A 19,339-nucleotide genomic window follows, 5' to 3' on the forward strand; every position below is an offset into this window, starting at 1 on the left:
CCAAGAATAAAGATCTTTGGTCCAGCAGCCATAAGCACAAGAGCCCAAGCACATGACTTTGCATCAGTATGTCATCAACATATGTAAGGGTCCTTCAGTTGCTTCCATCAGGGAGTCCCTTATTCATAAAGATGTTGAATTCAGCAGATGAGTTAGTATAGCCAAACAAGCACCTGGTGAAGGAGTAATGTTGGTTCCAAAGGTGAATGCCAATTTACACAAGACATAGAAGCTGGTTCTGACCAGTGAACCCACAGGAGTACCACTGGGAATCAGAACTTTCTCTGCACCAAAAGATAAAGCAGCTTGTATGGACCGGTCTGCATCAAAGAAGAGGGGAGAAGGTTGAAAGAACACCTGTGAATGATTGAGGCCAGTTTGCACAGCCATGCACATGACACAGACTTGTTATTGGCAGGCAGCATCACATGTTAGTTATTTGGCATCTTCAAGAATTGTCTGCCTGGATTTCATGTTTCTGGGTCAGAGCAGGCGGAGTGGGTCCGGACATTATTAATGGTATCCAACAGGACACCGAGCCTGACCAGTACAGTACCAGCAGTGTAGCAGTGCAGGGATGATAAGGAAACAATGAGTCATTTCATTTCATTTAAACCAATCAGCTCAGCTGACACACTACTTCAACCAAAGTTTTCTTTCCTGATCACAGCGTGTTTTTGAAGTTGATTTTCATGAACCAGCAGCGTGACGAGGTGCTGAGCGTCTATTCTGTGCTGAGCGTTCAGCGTTTCTTCCCGGTGACAGAGTTGCCTCGTCACTGTCACCAACCATCCAATCACAGTGAAGGAAACGCCGTTAACCACCAAACCTGGTCGCTGATTGGTCCGCCCTTCAGAGTGGCTGTGCAAACGCTAATGCGGGTTGAGTACAGAGACTGTGTTCACAGCAGAAAACAGAAGTTGTGAGCGCTACCAGGCCAGTAGTTCATAGCCATATAAAAAGACCATGTTGTTTAAAGGTTTTATTTTCAGGGCTAAAAGTAGTAGGTTCACCAAAACCGATGATTGTTTGTGGTGAGGAAGGAAAGTTCCCAGTCTTCATGTTGTGTAGCGGCTGTCTTTACTGACATGAAAACATCTATCTTATTGTAAGTCGCTTTGGATAAAAGCGTCAGCTAAATGAAATGTAATGTAATCTATATCATGTTTGTATTTCAGTGTTGTTGTGTTTCTTTTTTGACAAAAACAATTACTTAGCAGCTAATAACAGCAAAAGACAACAGGGTAACAGGGAATAATGTGAAATAAAAGGAAATACATTATTAAAATATTATTTGTGGGTTAATTAGGCATTTGATGCTAAAGTTACAGTAAACAGGAAATTAAGAAGCTCTTACTAATTTAAAGATGTAATTCTACAGGTTATTCTACAGACTCCACAGCTGTTACTGCTGCAGAATATATGGAAGATGCGCTGCCACTTCCACTCACCATGCAAAACAAATGAAAATACTTGACAAGAGTCTACAGATTAGTGACAGGAAGATTGAGGTGTGATGTTGAGTTAATGCCTCCTTCAACCACAGCTGTCAGTCGCAACCACATATACCCTTTATTATGGTATCAGATTATTAATTAAAAATACACAGAAAAATGAACACAAAACTATCATTAATATGATGGAAAACATACAAATACTGTATGCATGCGGTGTTCTTTGATTTGAGAATGGCCACCAGGGGGCGACAGAGATATTCTGGCTTTACTGTACTGTGTGTTGTCCATATTTACAGTTTAAGGGCAGCACTGTGGGGTAGAGCTTTAAATGAATTGGTCCCTTCACACCAATCACAGTCTTCTTAATCAATCACAGAGTCTTTGTTGTCTGATGCAATGTAGGTTTATTAAAAATCAAAGGTATCAATAAAGCAAGTGTTCTCATGAGAGCAGCCGAGGTGGAACTGTTGAGCACTGCCTTATAGACCGCTTGGGGCCCGTTGTTCTGGTGTGGACTTCTCCCAGGAAGGCACATACCATCACAAGTCTATCATGAGACACATGCACTATGACACGTCTTTCATGAATCACAAATGTCTTTAATGAGTCGTATTCACCATAATCCAGAATGCACGCTTCTGCCCACCAGCTGCTGCTTCCTGTGTGGTGACACAATGGCTCTGATCAGTCAGTGTGACCCCTGTGCAATTTATGCGTAACATGCAGTTAGATTTCCTGCTGCCCCATGACTGAATCATGCCTGGCACATAATCCAGAACTTTGTACTGTCAATTACACAAAATCAATGCTCCTATTGACTGAGCATTCAAAATTAATATTCAATCAAAACTTGAGTATAAAGATATAGGTGAGTATAATTTTTTTTTCCCACAACACAGCTGAAATTCTGCTGTCAGTTAGTCTTCCCCCAGTGGTCAGTATTACAATTATGTAACGCACCGAAATTAAAGAGATGTCTGTGTCCATTTTAGACACTTTTAGCTCATTGTTTAGTTTTTACTGCCAGCTTTGATTTAGTTCATTTCTTTGGTTATCAAAAAACAAACAAACAAACAAACAAACAAACAAAATGGGTGTATATGTGCATGTGCACTGAGTAGCTTGATTCATGTGTGTATTTATGAGGATGCTTGTGTGTCTTGGCAGCATGTGGACACACCCATGTGTGTGTTTAAAGGCTGGAGTAAGTATTAACTGGAAATTGGTGCACACTCAGTCAGTCAGTGTTGAGGAACAGAGTAGCAGTGTGTTCCTGCTCCTCACCATCCCACCCTCCTCTCATCTTACTAGGATCCTCACTCAGCCCTCAGCCTCTCAGCAGCAGCAACATGGTCCTTCAGCACAAAGAGTTCACCAAAGCTGGTCAGACAGGCGGCCTGCAGATTTGGAGGATTGAGAATATGGAGCTGGTCCCCGTGCCTGAGATCTTACATGGGAACTTTTACACCGGAGATGCTTATGTGATTCTCTTCACTGCCAAACAGAAAGACAGCTCCTTTTACCACCTGCACTACTGGCTGGGTAAGTGAGCAAAGGTCGGTTCCCTCTTCGCTGGGCGAGGGCTTTCTCCCCTCTACCTCAACGTAAAAGAAATAGGTTATATTTGGATGTAATTATATTTAGAGTACTGAGAAGAACTACAGTGCGGAGTGGTCCTTCAGGGTGATGGATGAATATCAAATCATATCAATAAATCAGATTCTAATCAGTCAGGAACTTCCTTTGGCATTATCAAGAAAGAGCTGAAGACTGATAAAGTTACTGAGAAGAGATCATCTCCATGCTGTCATATCTTAATGATTGAAGGTATTATCTGTGTTTAGATTTCAATTTCAACAGTGGTAGTTATGTCAACTCAAGAGGCTTCATATCAGCTTTTCCAGTCTGACCACTTAATCAGTCATTGTGGCTTGCAGTCAGTCAGAGTGACATGACAACAGATTAACAACTCTCCTACCAGCTGCTTATACTGTGTGAATATTAATATAGTAACTGTCTTGCCTCTGATGTGTTTGTTAAAATTGTGCACACACTGTGTTCCTGTCAGTGGTGGAAACTTAGAGGAAGGTAACGAAGCCAAAATGTGAATAAATCCTTGACTCTTTCCATTACATGCATACGTTGTTAGAGTTGGAATATATTACCCTTTTAGTATGAAGCACTGTTTTTGTTAATAATAAATAAATACTGTTTTCATAATTTTACATAAACAAACAAACAGTAAAGTCCTTACAGCAAAACTGTACAACATTACAGAGAGGAACACAGCCATTCAACAATTTCTACATGAACAGCAGCTGGAAGGAAACAGTCTCTTTTAACAGGAAGTCAACCTCAGATGGTGGAGACAAAACCTTCGGAAGAAAAAACGTAAAGCTGTCAGGAGAGCGAAGCTTATCAAAATGTTACCATTTAAAGTTACTAAATGAGCTGTTAGGAGAAGCCTGTGTGCAGTAGATGGATCCATGGATGTGCAGACACTGAAGAAAACCGACAGACCTGCAGCTTCTCAGCCAGAGTGCTTTCTTTCTGTGATATGCATGTTAATTCACATTTTACACCAAAAATAATGAAAACCATTAAAAGTCACACTGAATGATGAGTGTTTCATGTGTGTGTGGTCAGATTTGACCACATTGTGCTCGGAGAAGGACTATTTTTTGACTCCAAATCACCCAGGCAGGTTTTGGTCTCGTGATAAAGACCCACTAATGGCACTGAGGGATGTGAAACTCACTTCTATTGATTTTCTGCCAGGCACAAATAACCACTTTGAAAGCTATTGAAGGGGGTGCAGACTCAAAAAACTTGATTTCCATGTGGTTGAAGATTGTTTTATGCAAATAATGGCAGGATTCACCTGGACACTCTAGAATTATCTTTTCACTGCGGTCCCTGACACTGAAATTCAGCTGAGAGATAAAATGCATCATTTCAGATCTACCTTGTTTGCTGTTCTTGGTTGTGAATAGAAGTTTCAACTCTTAATCTGTTAATTCTTTCCATTGTGGGAATCTACAGGATCATTTCTGTCACCCTCAGACTGTTGTTAGCCCATTTTGTAACATGGTCATGACACAAACACACAGGAAAGAGAAGGGAATTTGTTGCATTTAGCTAATGGATGAAAAAAAAATAATGCAGAAATAGGCAAAACCTGGCAACTGTTTAAATGTTCAATTGGAAATGTTGATTGGCTTGACAGACTGGGAATATCGATGCACAACTCTCAATAAATAATAACCATCAAGTATTCAGCCAAGCCATGATATACATGGTATTTTATATTTGAAAATGCATACAAGGAAATCTGGGGAAGCCAGTTTGAATGGTTATTTTCCATTGTGTACATGGTTAACAACATGGCTCAGTGGTAATGAAGGAGGGCCCATTAGCAGTGTGGATGGTTTATCTTTCTCCATGTTGAAATTCATGTGACAAGGAGTCAGAGACAAACGCATGACTCAGAACAAGTAATGAAGTAAAAAAAACACTTTACTGATGCCAAGTTTTACGTGATGTCTATCTAAACGACTTCATTAGCTCGTGGTATGTTTGGCATAAAACAAAACAGTTCCAGCAACTCCAGTTTCAGGGTTGTGGCGCAATTTTCAGCTCTGTTTTAAGAGAAAGTATTTTATAGACATGCAGGTTTTTGCTTGTTGAATATTATATTAAAAGTAAAACAAAAAACTGTCAGTCAAATAAAATGACATTCATTTTTGGTCACTCCGCCCAAATTACAAATAAATAAATAAAAACAATAGAGTAAGTAAATTATCTTTTATTTACCTGTTGTGATTTGTAGCAAAGCAAATAGTTTCAAATAGTTCACTTTGTTTAAAAGTAACATTTCTAAAAAGCAACACCTGTTTACATAACAAGTTGAAACTACTAAAGCAAAAGCGATTGCAAAATTAATTTCAGTTTAAACTGACAGTGAAACTGTATTATATTGTATTGTGTTTGGAGTATTTAACAATCTTTTCTACCAAAGAAATGATATGAATAGTGATTACATTTTGTTTAATGATGTGATCAATGTAAATGTAAAAGGACAAATATTTGACTGTCAGAAAATCAAATCAAAACTATCTGCATGAAAAAATATCTTGCTCCATTTGGGTGAATCAACCCTTTAACTTTAGGTGTGGTTATACATGACTGAGAATATCAGTGCATGTTTGAGGGTGTTCAGGTTTTCTATATTTATGATTAATCCATTCCAAAGGTTTGATTTGTTAATTCATTTGTTTTCTGAGCGCGAGCTGACAGGCAGTTCTTCAGTAGCTCTGAACTTTAACGTTAATATAAACAGTGACATGAAGCATCGAGCTTTTCTACACTGAGAGTTAGTCTGTCTTTAACTGTGATCATCGTTTGTGTTTGGCAGATTGAAGGGCTGATTTGCTTCAAGTGAAGAGGAAGTAGTTATTAATTTTAAATGACTGGTGTGTGTGTGTGTGCACTGATCTGTGTTTCTCAGAGCTGTAGAGAGAAAAGCACTTTTATGAGACCGATAGTGTTCCAGAAATGAAATGTGAGTGCACTGCATGTTTGAGAAAATACTGAAGAGGTGTGTTGGGAAATAATGGAGAAATAATTATTGTTAGCTTATAATCACTTTAAAGCTGCAGCTGTCGGCATAAAAAAAAAATGCAAACTAGAGTTAAATATTGTTTATCGGCCTCCTGTTTGTTGTTCACAAAAAGGAAAATTACTTTTATGATGCACGATTTCATCGTTTTCAATGCATTTGATTTGATGCATGATCAACAGTTTAATATTAACACTGGGCCATATGTGTACTTAGAAAAGTGTCACTTGCAGTGATGAACCCGAAGGTTAGAGTAAGACTATCAGAACAGGACACAGAATCTGATGGGTCACAGATTTCACTGGCACAAATTGTTAAACAACTCTGCAGTGTAAAGTGAAAAGTGTCCACCTGGCTGGCTCTTCTTACTGTGGCAGCAGTTGATATAAAAATCCTTTCAGCAGGTGTCTGGTTCAGCAAGCGATCTCATTCTCCTGAACTTACACTGCATAAAATATGTCTTTAGGTTGCATGTGAGAAAAGTAGGATCTAATGTTTTGCTCCTTATCATTGACTACAAAAATATCACGGCCTCTGCTGTTTGACATTTTCTAAATCTGTCTGTCTGGGTGACATACTAAATCCCGAACAATCCCTAAAACCTAACACACACACACACACACGCACACACACACACACACACACACACACACACACATATGTGTGTGCTCCTACTGAGCCAACAGTGTAAACATACAATTTACACAAAATGACTAATGTGTGGTATGTGAGGTTACATGTGCAGATCTTCCTGCTTCACTGAACCTCTCCCCATGTTATCAAAGTGTGGGAGGATGTTTACTTGCATTTATCGTCTCTCTGAAAACCCACCAGCATAAATCATTTACCATCATCCATGCAAATGAATATCTCACAAGCCCTCTTCCTGTTACACTTTACCACAAGGGGAAAAAACACCAACACTTCATGTAGTTTGTGTAGATGCAGAGTGACTGTGAGAAAGCCCAGCTCCCTGCTGACACTACTGTCACCAGCCATCAGTGTCGTTGCACTGAAGACTTAAAAAAAAAAAGTAAAAGATTTACAATTATACAAATCATTTCAATCTAAACCAGGGGTGTCAAACTCATTTTAGTTAAGGGGCCACATACTGCCCACTTTGATCTCAAGTGGGCCAGACCAGTAAAATCATAGCATAATAACGCATACATGACGACAATATTTCTCTTTGTTTAAATCATTGGTGAAGGTTTTTGGATGATAAACCCTGTTTTAAGGTCTTTCTACAATAAACTAGAAACATAAAGACCAAAAACTCAGACATCAGCCCACTGTTTATCTGCCTGGGCTCTCCTCTGCAGATTCCCTCGCTTTGTGACGCGTTTGACGTCAAACGCGTCACAAAGCGAGCAATTTTTCAGTTTTCCAATTTCTACAAACAATAATCAAAGTTCACCTGTACCCACCACCAAAGCCAGTGTATAAAGCATTTGGTCTGACACTGCAGACAGAACACACAGGTTTTCTTTTGTTGTTGCCTTTAGGAAAAACATTCCCATTTAAATGCAGCAGAAATGTACACCTGTCATTTTCATTCTTTAAAGGAAAGGACTGCAGCCAGGATGAGAGCACTGCTGCAGCCATCTTCACTGTGCAGCTAGACGACCACCTGGGAGGAAAGCCGGTCCAGTACCGAGAGCTGCAGGGATTCGAGTCAACGGCCTTCAGCAGCTACTTCAAGGGAGGGATCACTTACAAGGTGTGGATCAAATCTACTTACAGGATGATTATTCTAAAGCCCGGAGAGGCTGCAATTTTTTATCACACTCAATATTACAAAAGTGTAAACTGTTTCATCTTTAAGCCTTCATTTTTGTCCTGAGAGGGACACTGGTGGAAAAGCTGTGAAGCTACATATGAGAATCAGTTTTGGTTAATCCTCGAGAGGACTGTGCTTAATAAATTATATGGCATCTTCTATCTGGAGTATGAAAAAACAGTTTAGTCTTAAATCTGAAAGGTTATCCTCTATAGAAGCAGAGATGTACCAATCCCTCCCTCAGATTTTAATATATACATCACTTGTGCCAAATGGTGTTGCAAGAGGAAGGGATCAGGGATCATTATTTTGAGCCCTCACAGAGACATTCGCGACCCTCTCAGAGTAAACTTGGGTGATCTGCTGACTTTTTGTCTTTAGTTAAGTGTAAATCAAAAAACTCGGCCACAGCTGTGTTTACACTTAAGTGTTAATTAGCAAATGTTTAGCATGCTAAAGTAAGACTGTAAATAACAGTAACTCCTGAGCATGAGCATGTTAGCATTGTCATTGTGAGCATGTTAGCCTTTAAGTACCTCTGAGTCTAAACACAACCACACAGACGTGCACTACTTCAGATTCTGAAGTTTGTTTTGCACATTTTTAGCAAATGCATGTTATTGATCAGCACACAATCTGAAATATGTTCAGCTCAAATACATGACATCAGAGTTGAAGCTGTAAGGTTCTTGAACTAAAGTTTGAATCACGAGTGAAACAGCTGATTTTCCATAACTTCTGCTGTCGAAATATACTTGGCCAAAGGGAACAGTGACTCATGTGACAGAAGGAGAAGTCAGAGTAAAGTAAACAGCGGGATGGAAGATACATGACAGCATGATGTTTTCTCTGCCTTCAGACAGGAGGTGTGGCCTCTGGTTTCCACCATGTGGTCACCAATGACATTTCAGCACAAAGGCTCCTTCACATCAAGGGTCGGCGTGTCGTGAGAGCCACCCAGGTCCCCCTCACCTGGTCCAGCTTCAACAGTGGAGACTGCTTCATCGTCGACCTCGGAGATGTAAGGACAAACACTTACATGTAAATAGTACGTCTGCAGGGAGAGCTCGACCAAACCGGATCATGTTGACGGTGGTTTCCTGTCTGCCTGTGTCCATCTGTCTGCAGAAGATCTACCAGTGGTGTGGGTCCAAGTGTAACAAGTTTGAACGACTGAAGGCAGCACAGGTGGCCCGAGGTATCCGTGACAACGAGAGGAACGCCCGAGCTGAGCTGGTGGTCGTAGAAGAAGGAAAGGAGCCGTTCAACTTAACTGATGTTAGTCCTACACAGTATGTCTGACAGAAAACACACAGCCTGGATCTGGACCAAAAGACAAGAGAAGTTGTTTGGAAGAGCTTTCACAGTCTTTCTGATCACATTGAGTTTAGTTTGAGAAAAGAAGTCGAGGTATACTAGCTTTGGTAAATCCACTGCAGAAGACGATGCAACACGAACGTTTATCTACAACAATGTAGAAAGGAAACCTTCAGTTGAGATTTTTTTTTTGGTCAAATGATTTAGAATATGGTGAATGCAATAATAGTCAACCTTTTAAACATAAAACCTGTCTGTTTAAATGGGGAAGGTATTTTCTGTGTAATTTGACAGGTTGAACAGCGAGCAATATAAACACTGTGTTGCATGCCACACTTGTTAGTTATGAAGATGTCTTACTCACTAATTAACATGACAGAAATGTAAAAAAAAAAAGAAGCTGTCTGTGCTTTACCATTTACAGTAGGTGAGCACTTGTCATGGTTGTTAATTAATTTATCCTTAAATAACTGACAAACCTTAGTTGACCATACAGACCAAAGAAAGGCTAGGAAATATTTTCATAATCACACATGCTCATCGTATATCTCTTCTTATACTTTATTGAAGTGGAAGCTGCAGTGTTTTTCTGTGCAGTAGTGGTTCAACTGGTAAAACCAGAATTAACAAGATGTATGAATGACTTGGAATTTTTCACAAACAGGTTCTTGGAGTCAAGCCAGAGCTACAGGAGGGAGATGAGGATGATGATACGAAGGCAGACATGTCCAACAGAAAAATGGCCAAACTATACATGGTACAATATTCTCTCTCACACACACACACACACACACACACACACACATACACACACACACACACACACACACACACACACACACACACACACACACACACACACACACACACACACACACACACACACACTCCCTAAACCGTTACCCTAACCTTGACCAGCACAACCAGCTTCTAACTCAAGCAGCAACCAACCGTGGCGTCAGCTGTTGGTTTGTAAAACTGTTGTGTGTAGGCTCGAGTTTAGTATTTCTGCCGTTGCCATCTTGCTTTTTTTGTCAGTCAAACCAGACAAGTCCTCAAATATACTGCTGTTGGAGGCCAAACATTTGTTTAATAATGGAATTCTTTTTAGAACACCACACTGATCAGGAGAAGATTTTATGAATTACACGATAATGACTTGTGCAAAAAAATGAACTGACTTAAGGAGTTAGATTCTCTCTGAAGTCATTGGTATTGCACTTAAAAGCACTCCCACATTGGCTTCACTTTTTAGCCCAGGAAACTATATCCACTTTAATTTATGGTCTGTTGTGTAACCCCGACTGCTGCCATAATCTAAACACTAAAACAAAGTCTAACCCTCAAACAGCCATTTGAAAGTGTGAGAAAGTGAGGACTGACCAAAACATCCTCACTTTCTTTAAGCTTCTTTAAACTCTGAATGGTGACACACACAGCTAGGTAGTGGTGAAGCCACAGAAACGTCCTCCATCCTGAGCTTTCTGGCTCTTACAATATCAGCTCTGTCGAGCTGCTTTTTTTCAACGATACAAATTTGTTATTTTCACTATTCTGAAAACCATCGTCTGTGAACACAGTTCATCGCTGCGTCCACAAATGCAGGTTAAAACTCTCCAAAGAAGAAACCAGATAGAAACATGATCCAGAAACACCGCCGCCTTCTCTGGACCGAGATCATTGAAGATGGACTGAGGTGAAGTGGAGAACTGTCCTGTGGTCTGACGAATCAATATTTGAGCTTCTTTTTGGAAATCGTGGATTAGTGCATATGAAATGGGTATCTTGCACATCTGGAAGGAACCATTAATGAACTTTTGAGCAGCTGAAATTTGACATCAGGCAAGAATGGGACAACATTTCACTTTCAAAACTCCAGAAACTGGTCTCCTGGTGTTGTTTAAAGAAGAAATGATGCAACACAGTGGTAAACATGCCCCTGTCCCAACTTTTTTGAAGTGTTGCTGCCATCAAATACAAAATGAGAAGATATTTTTTGTAAAACAATAACATTTCTCAGTTTGATATGTTGTCTTTAGTCTATCTGCAATTAAATATGGGTTTGCAAAGCTTTTGCATTCAGTTTTTATTTACATTTTACACAGAGTCCCAACTTTTTGGGGAATGGGGCTTTACTAAAAACGAAACGTTTTTCCAATACTTCTTATGGTTCTTGAATGAGGTCTATTTGTTCTCTGTGGGAGAGCTAACAGCTGATTTGTGTGTTTTATTTCACCAGGTATCTGATGCTTCGGGATCTATGACAGTGGCCGTTGTGAAGGAGGAAAACCCATTCCTCCAGAGAGACCTTCTGTCAGATGAATGCTTCATCATGGATCATGGCAAAAACAAGATGATATTTGTGTGGAAAGGTAATCAGACAGGCGCACCTGAGAGGTTCAGCATCTACTTTCAAAGGCTTATTGTGTCTGTTCGGCAGGCAGAGGGGAATCAACATTAAGCTCATCTCATTTATCTCCTACAGGGCATAAAGCCAACCCCAGTGAAAGAAAGGAAGCCATGAAAACAGCTGAGGGCTTCATCAAACAGATGGGCTACCCAGCAAACACACAGGTTTACCTTCACTTTCGGTTTCTGGGATAAATCCTAAAAACTCTTGTCAAATGCTTTTAATAGGATTTTTTATGATTACTTAACTCTTGCAAAATGGTGCCCTCTGGCAGCTGTGGCTCAGATGGTCCAGCGGGTTGTCCACCAAACGGTTGGAGGTTCAATCCCTGCCTCCTCCTGTCTTCTGAGGAAAAATACCAGCTGTCTCTCAACTTTCAGACTTAAACTTTTTTTCACACTGTAAATTATATGTGAATATTTCACTATGAGTATTCAGATGGTGTACATGTAACTGTCAAGAAGTTGAGTATCAAACTGTGAACACTTCTCACCATGGCAGCGAAGGAATCTGGAGCTGTTGCTGCAAACACCTCACTACACCTACAAATGAGCAAACAAAGCCAGCAGATATCAATTCAAAATTATGGTCATCAGTTTTGGTAAGCGCACAACGACCGTGTGCAATGTGAGACCAAACTATCCTGTCGTAATTCACACACCAGGGAAGTGTACTAACATGTAGTGTACTAAATGTAAGTGCACTATTATGTAATGTACTAAATGGCAGCTCTGTCACCATTGGTGTGTGTGTGTGTGTGTGTGTGTGTGTGTGTGTGTGTGTGTGTGTGTGTGTGTGTGTGAAAGGTAAAAAGGCGCTGAATAAATATAGACAATTTAGCATTCTATAAAAGTGGAAATAATTTAAGTGTTAATTGTGTTGCGGCTGATCCTGCAGATCCAGGTGCTGCCAGAAGGAGGAGAGACCCCCATGTTCAAGCAGTTCTTCATGGACTGGAAGGACAGAGAGCAGAGCGAAGGATTTGGGAAGGTGTTCGTCACCGAGAGGATCGCCAGGATCCAGCAGGTGGAGTTTGATGCCTCCAAACTCCATCAGTCCCACCACATGGCGGCTCAGTACAACATGGTGGATGATGGGAGTGGAGACACACAGGTGACTGAACACTGCATGTCGTGTCTATATAAAACTGTACTGTAGTCTTTCAGACATAGTTACACTTCAAGATGCCGTGCTGAATAAATACTTGAGGTAGAATCATGCATTTCTCAGTACCAACTTCCAATAAAAGTGTTGCTCTTCAGTTGGATTCACTTCAGGCGTTATTGTAACGTCATCAGAGTATGGACTTAATTGCATGACCAAAACTTGTGTTTTTGTGAGATAAACTCCTTTAATGATAGAATACAAAAACAAAAGCTAAATCCATGAAAAGGGAAAAAAAACATATGCTCGCAATAAACATAATCCAGGGTCCAAAAGGTCCAGTAAGTATGGAGCTCAAGCTGAGGTACTGGTGGGAAAGACAGAAGCAGAGTCCAGGGGGGGATACAAGGGTCCAGACACCAAAACTTAAGGATCGCAGGGAGACAACTGGTTAGACGAACTCAGACACCGTGGTCACACAACAATGACGATCTAACGAAGGATGCAGGGAGCACACAGACTTTATACACTGGAGGTCAGGGGATCATTGAACGCAGCTGGAAACAATCAGGACGGGGAAGACAGTCAGACACAGGTGGACAGACGAGAGGATAGGAAGTTAAGACAACAGAAGTGACGCAAGAAAGTGAGTTTTATTCAAATAAAACAGGAAGTGAACATGAAAGACTTTAGACAGAGAGGAGCAAACGATGAGGAAAAGACACTGACATAACTCAACAATGAGAACAGACTAAAATGAACTGGAAAAAAACTGATACAGCAAAAAGACACAACTAAACAACCATGAACAGTGACAGTTATGGTGTATTTACAGAACATTTACAAGTAGCTGCTGCATGAATGTGCACACTCTCAAAACTGCTGCTTATGTTTTCTCTATTATTGATGGTTTTTGGTTGGAAAGACAGGTTTAGGGTTAATTTTCCTAAAAAGTTATATAATTAAATTCTTTATGCCAAGAATTTGTGGACCTGTAAAGCAAAGACCTATCAAAACTCTTGTGTTTTACCTTTGGCTATTGTGATCATCACTAGGAATATAATCTATGATGATATAGACATTTTGTTTTTGATAATATCTCAGAGTGCCTGAAGACTGTTTTTTGATTAATAGGACAATAAATGTTAGAAAGCAACTTTGTTTATTCAAGCAACAAACTAAACAGCTTATTTGTGTTTATGTAGTGTCTGAACCCGACATGTTCTTCTGTTTGTGACAGATCTGGAGGGTGGAGAGCAGTGGCAGAGTGCCTGTGGACCCAAAGACCTACGGTCAGTTCTACGGTGGAGACTGTTACATCATCCTCTACACCTACGGGAAGAGACAGATTATCTACACCTGGTATGACTGTGTTCACTGTGTTTGCATATTTAACAATGAGCTGTGACTTCCTCTGTGATACTCTGTATCGCTCTTCACTGAGCTTCCTGATTGATGCTGGTCACATTTTCATATTGTTCCAACATTTGAATTATCAGCTGTTATGTTTGAATGTTTCATTTAAAATACAGGATTTTCTTTCTGTTCTCATGTCAGTCAATAAGGTCGACCAATATATAACTTTTATTGCAACAAATCAAATGATAATTTAAAACGTAAAATACGGGGCCACCTTGGATAGCCAAATATCTCAATGACATTTCCCGTCTAGGTCGACTGCATCTACCCAAAAAAAGTAAAAAGTGCCAAAAATAGTTTTTACAGTCTGTCAGAATAATCTGTCAAGTAATAGAAATTCTTCCCTGTTAGTTTGTCTCTCAATTACACACATTCATTTGACCCATTGAAAATATAACAAAATATTCATTCGTGCAGCTTTTCGGTTTGTTGTTATCATCCTTTTAACCAACTCCGTGCGGGTGGTTGTTACTGTCGCCTGCAGGCAGGGAGCCAGCTGCTCTGTGGATGAGCTCACAGCCTCGGCATTCCTGACGGTGGAACTGGACCGCTCACTGGGAGGGACTGCAGTTCAGGTACAACCAGTATGAAGTGAAAATGAACAGCACATTCACTGGATGCCTGAAATCCCTCATAAATCTCAATGTCTATCTACTGACAGTAATCAGTTTTGTGTTTCACACTTATGACGTGTTTAGTGAACTTCATAGCATTTAGAGAGAAGTCTTTCAAGAAAAATGTTAGTTTATCACAACTTTGGTGTAATCATAGTTTTAGTATCATATTATAGTAATAATAGCTTTGAGTTCACTGGGAAAATTGCATGAACATCAATTTAATTCAGTTTTATTTATTTACCACCAAATTACAACATAAGTCATATCAGAGCACTTTACATAGGAATGTGTAGACCTTACATCATGAATATAAACAAACACCACAATTCAGAAAATCCCACGAGCAAGCATTTGGTGGGGAACCAGAGAGAGAAAAGAACAGCATAGAGAACAACAAGCAATAAAGACCAGGCTGACCGGTTGGTGCAGCACATCACCAATAAGAAGTCTGACAGGTAAAGAACAACTGTAAGTCGAGCAGTCTGATGATCAAACTGTCTGTTAAAAAAAAATGCTGAGTTGTGCAGACATTTTTGGAATTCAATTTGTGTTCCTTCACAGTCATTGATCTGGTGATACTTCCAAGTTTATAGGATTAGAAGGTTTTATCTGCATTTGACCTGTTCCTAAAAACCCGAACAAAAATGATAGGTTTTGATTTTTTTTATCTTTACATCACATTTTGGGTGTGTCTCATTTAAATGTATGAAAGACACTTCTTCCACATTTCAGTTTTGCTAATTGGAAAGCAAAATCTTTGAAGCTCAATATCTCAAAACTGCTCAAATCGCAGGTAGAGCTTTTTATAATTCCAAAGAGACGACTGGTAGAGGCACAACATACGGTATTCGACTTGCTATCATGTTAGTAGGGAGATGTCCTTATTTTGGTTTGTCTCCTGTGGTTTCAGGTCAGAGTGTGTCAGGGCAAAGAACCCCCACATCTGCTGAGTCTCTTTAAATCTAAACCCCTCATCATATATAAGAGTGGTACATCCCGCCTCGGAGGCCACGCTCCTCCACCTCCAACACGACTTTTCCAGGTTAGACGGAATCTGGGCACCATCACAAGGATTGCTGAGGTAAGCATCTTCCTGTATTTACAAAAAAAATATGACAATGATGTCCATTTCGTCTGTATTTCTGTAAAGATGCTGAAGTTCATGTATTTTTCAGGTCGATGCCCAGACTGCCAGTCTAAACTCCAATGACGCTTTCCTCCTGAATACGGCTGATGGGCGGGGCTTTCTGTGGATGGGTAAAGGGGCCAGTGAAGAAGAGGAGAAAGGAGCAGAGTACATGAGCAAAGAGTTAAACTGCAGCAGCAAACACATCGCTGAAGGACAAGAACCAGGTCCTGGTCCATGTCTGATATCCTTCAGTACATACGTACAGTATATACCTACAGTACCCACATAGATTTACACACGTTAAGGTATTTGCATGTACTCTGTGTACACACACAGCATGCATACATATTCTTCAGTATTTCTTTTTGGGATTTTATGGCTGAAACACCAAATCTCCAGCCAAACGGAGCCCTTTTCTATTGTAAAGTCAAAGTCAGCATTCGGACCAGACTGAGTCTCATAATTTTGACTTTTCATGAGTATTTATTTTATTTACCTCCAGCATGTTCTAATTTTTTGCTGTAAATGGCTGACCACGGTGAAGCGAAGTCTCTCCTGGCATTGATTAAACCCCTAAAACTCATCTGTGTTCATGCAGATTACATATTTAAAATGGTTTTGAGAAAATAATCAACACTAATGCCTTAAAATGGCTTAGGTGTAACTTTACACCTTCACACACAGTTGTATGAATATCCAAATAGTCCCCAGCTCTGTGTCCACCCATCCCACTGTTACTGCTCAGCCACTGCACGGACTGCTAATTTCACTCGTGACATGTCTTCCAGCTCCTAAAAAACACATGAAAATGTTAACAAGGTTAAAAACATGTATTTCTTTGGAGGTGCTCTTTAAATACGCAGCTATACTGCTGCAGAGGAAACTTCAGTGCGGGTACGTCTCTAAAGTGTCAGTTTGTGTTTTGTGTTGCAGCTGACTTCTGGGCTGCGTTGGGGGGGAAGATGGAGTACCAGACATCAGAGAGGTTGGAGAGTCGGACCCTGACTCAACCTCCTCGACTGTTTGGATGTTCCAACAAGACTGGCAGGTTCATAGTAAGTATTTGACCCATGTTATTATCTCCTCATGAACTTGTTTTCATCTTTTTATTTAAGCAAGTTCCTTTTTTGGGGGATATCCTCTGCTGCTAGTTTGCTGTTTCTAATTGCACCATGTAGTAATGGGAATTTAGAAAATTTGGTACATTGATACATTAATAAACTTCATGTACTTAATGAAGCTCAATTATCAATGTCTCATCTAAATTATACTTCCACTGGCATGCACTATTTTGATAGCTCACCTGTGTAAATGGCAGGTAGTTGCCATTACTGTCGCAGCACTTCAGTGACTGTTATATTGCTCGTGTGACTCCAGTCTGAGAGACACTTTGTGTTTTGAATGGAAATGCTGAAGTCGTGTTAACTTGTCATCACTGCATGGCCTAGTCACCGGTCCGAACTTCATTCAAACATGAATACTGGGCTTCCAGAGCAATCTTCCTTCAACCTTTGACACATGTTACTGTGCACTGATCCCTGAACTGTCTGAGTGGAGTTCATGCTGTGTGCAGATTGAAGAAGTTCCAGGAGAGTTCACACAGGACGACCTGGCTGAAGACGATGTGATGCTGCTGGATGTGTGGGATCAGGTACACAGCTGTGGGACATGTTAGACAACTTTACACAAAGTGAACAACCACTCACACACAGTGTTCTTCTTCAGGTGTTTGTCTGGATCGGACAGGATGCCAACGAGGTGGAGAGGACTGAATCTGTCAAATCCGGTGAGCTTTGGGATGTTTTACTTTGCTCAAAAGTTTTTGGTCAATTGTACTTCTGTTAGAGATACAAGTTAATCAGATACAGAGTCTGTGAAATGAACATTGACAACACTTTCATGATAGAATCCGAATGGTGTTTCAGTTTAATTCCAACATGTCTGATAACTGATAAAAAGGCTGTGGACACAACAAGCTTTTATTTGAAATATAACCTCTTTGTTGACCCATTCACTACTAACTGTATAATGGACACTTAATAGTTGGTGAGCAGTAAAATTAGATTTCAGAATAAAACAAGATTATAGTTTGTTGTTCGTTTATAAAATATGCCGCTGCAAACACCTCCTCTTTTACGTGAACGCACTCAGAGCCTAAAACAAAAACCCTGAGTTAACAGAGAAAGCTGATAACCACCGTCGTAGTACAGATTATCTCTGACTGAGAGTTTCCGCTCTGTTGAGCAGCTCAGACAAAGAAAGCCTGGGTATGTTAAACCTGCTTCGTAGTTCACCCCTCTGGTCTGTAGGACAACAGTGTGAGCAGTCACCGCCTCTTACCACCACATGAGGGCGCTGCTAACACGTGAACGTGGTTTCTGTCTGTCTACTCTGCAGCCAAACAGTACATAGAGACTGACCCGAGCGGCCGGGACAAGCTGACTCCCATGGTGGTGGTGAAACAAGGTCACGAGCCCCCCACCTTCACCGGCTGGTTCCTGGCCTGGAACCCCACTCACCGGGACTCAGTCACCAGGGGGATGAAGTCTCTCAATGTTTAGATTATATGATTCGCATACTGAAACTTTATCCTGGGAAAAGAAATATATACTGTTTTTGATGGATTTCTTTCCTGAGTAGTTCTATAACCACACAAGTAGCACAGAAGCATGCCAACACAGGATGAGTCCATTCTGCTGAACTTATGTTTTTAAAACTAAATTAGAACCTGAAGCATGATGATGTCATCAGTTAGTCTGTCTTATTTAAAAGGGGAAATCAATGGAAAAGCTCTATGAATAGAAATGTATTACACACCACTCACACCTACTGTCTATGTCTACAGTGTCTATGATTGGCTCGTGTCATTTTGTTGGAATAAAGAAAATATTTGCAATGTGATGCTAAAACCTTGTTTTTCCTTGACCAAAAGTAAAAAAAAATAATAAAAAAAAAACCCCTCCATTTTTATGGTGACCCAATGGTCCTGCTACAAATATTTCGTCACTGTGGGCTGGTTTGCAAAGTGTCACTGAGTTCCATGATTCCAGAACAGAACCGGTTTGACAACCAGAACTCTTCTGGTAAAGAAGCGGTGACAGTCGACACTCGTTGAACAGCTTTCAACTCCACATCAAATAACCTTCCTCAATTTTTTAAAATTTGTTTTGTTTCTCAAATGCTGTTTGACTGTGTTAATCTTAATATGAAACATTATTGGAAATACATGTTCTGTTTAGATCAGGGTATTTTTTGGTCTTTTGGCTGTCAAATGACAAAGTTTGGGAACAGCTGGTCTTTTGTTTGCTGTTAGAAATATTGCACCTTTATTGTGTAGCTTCTTTCTTTGTAAAAAAAAATGGGATGTTACTCACGGGTTGTTGTATCAAAAGACACTTTCCTCATGGGGATCAATATAACTTTCTGAATCTGATTTCTAAGGATTTTTTTTTAAATTAAGCTTAGCATATAGCTAACAATTAAATCCT

At 40.1% G+C, this 19,339-nt stretch overlaps 1 protein-coding gene across 1 annotated transcript; it reads left to right on the forward strand.

The window, feature by feature from the left end:
* Positions 1–2,714: 2,714 nt before the first annotated feature.
* scin (scinderin) lies at positions 2,715–18,749 on the forward strand. Its single transcript, XM_069176759.1, has 16 exons — positions 2,715–2,999; positions 7,641–7,795; positions 8,715–8,876; positions 8,984–9,133; positions 9,837–9,929; positions 11,412–11,544; positions 11,658–11,746; positions 12,480–12,695; positions 13,927–14,048; positions 14,590–14,680; positions 15,633–15,803; positions 15,898–16,075; positions 16,785–16,906; positions 17,425–17,502; positions 17,577–17,637; positions 18,249–18,749. Exons 1-16 carry the CDS (start codon positions 2,807–2,809, stop codon positions 18,410–18,412), a joined length of 2,178 nt encoding a protein of 725 aa, XP_069032860.1. The 5' UTR covers positions 2,715–2,806; the 3' UTR covers positions 18,413–18,749.
* The last annotated feature ends 590 nt before the right edge of the window (positions 18,750–19,339 follow it).

The sequence above is a fragment of the Embiotoca jacksoni genome, unplaced genomic scaffold (assembly GCF_022577435.1).
Source record: "Embiotoca jacksoni isolate LCO1_2020_lvr unplaced genomic scaffold, fEmbJac1.0.p SCAF_7, whole genome shotgun sequence".
Taxonomy (NCBI): Eukaryota; Metazoa; Chordata; class Actinopteri; family Embiotocidae; genus Embiotoca; species Embiotoca jacksoni.

Coding starts and splice junctions, on each gene's coding strand:
- scin (XM_069176759.1), top strand. CDS start 2,807: ATGGTCCTTCAGCACAAAGAGTTCACCAAAGCTGGTCAGACAGGCGGC. Junction 3,000..7,640: donor CCACCTGCACTACTGGCTGG/GTAAGTGAGCAA, acceptor CATTCTTTAAAG/GAAAGGACTGCAGCCAGGAT. Junction 17,503..17,576: donor TGCTGGATGTGTGGGATCAG/GTACACAGCTGT, acceptor GTTCTTCTTCAG/GTGTTTGTCTGGATCGGACA.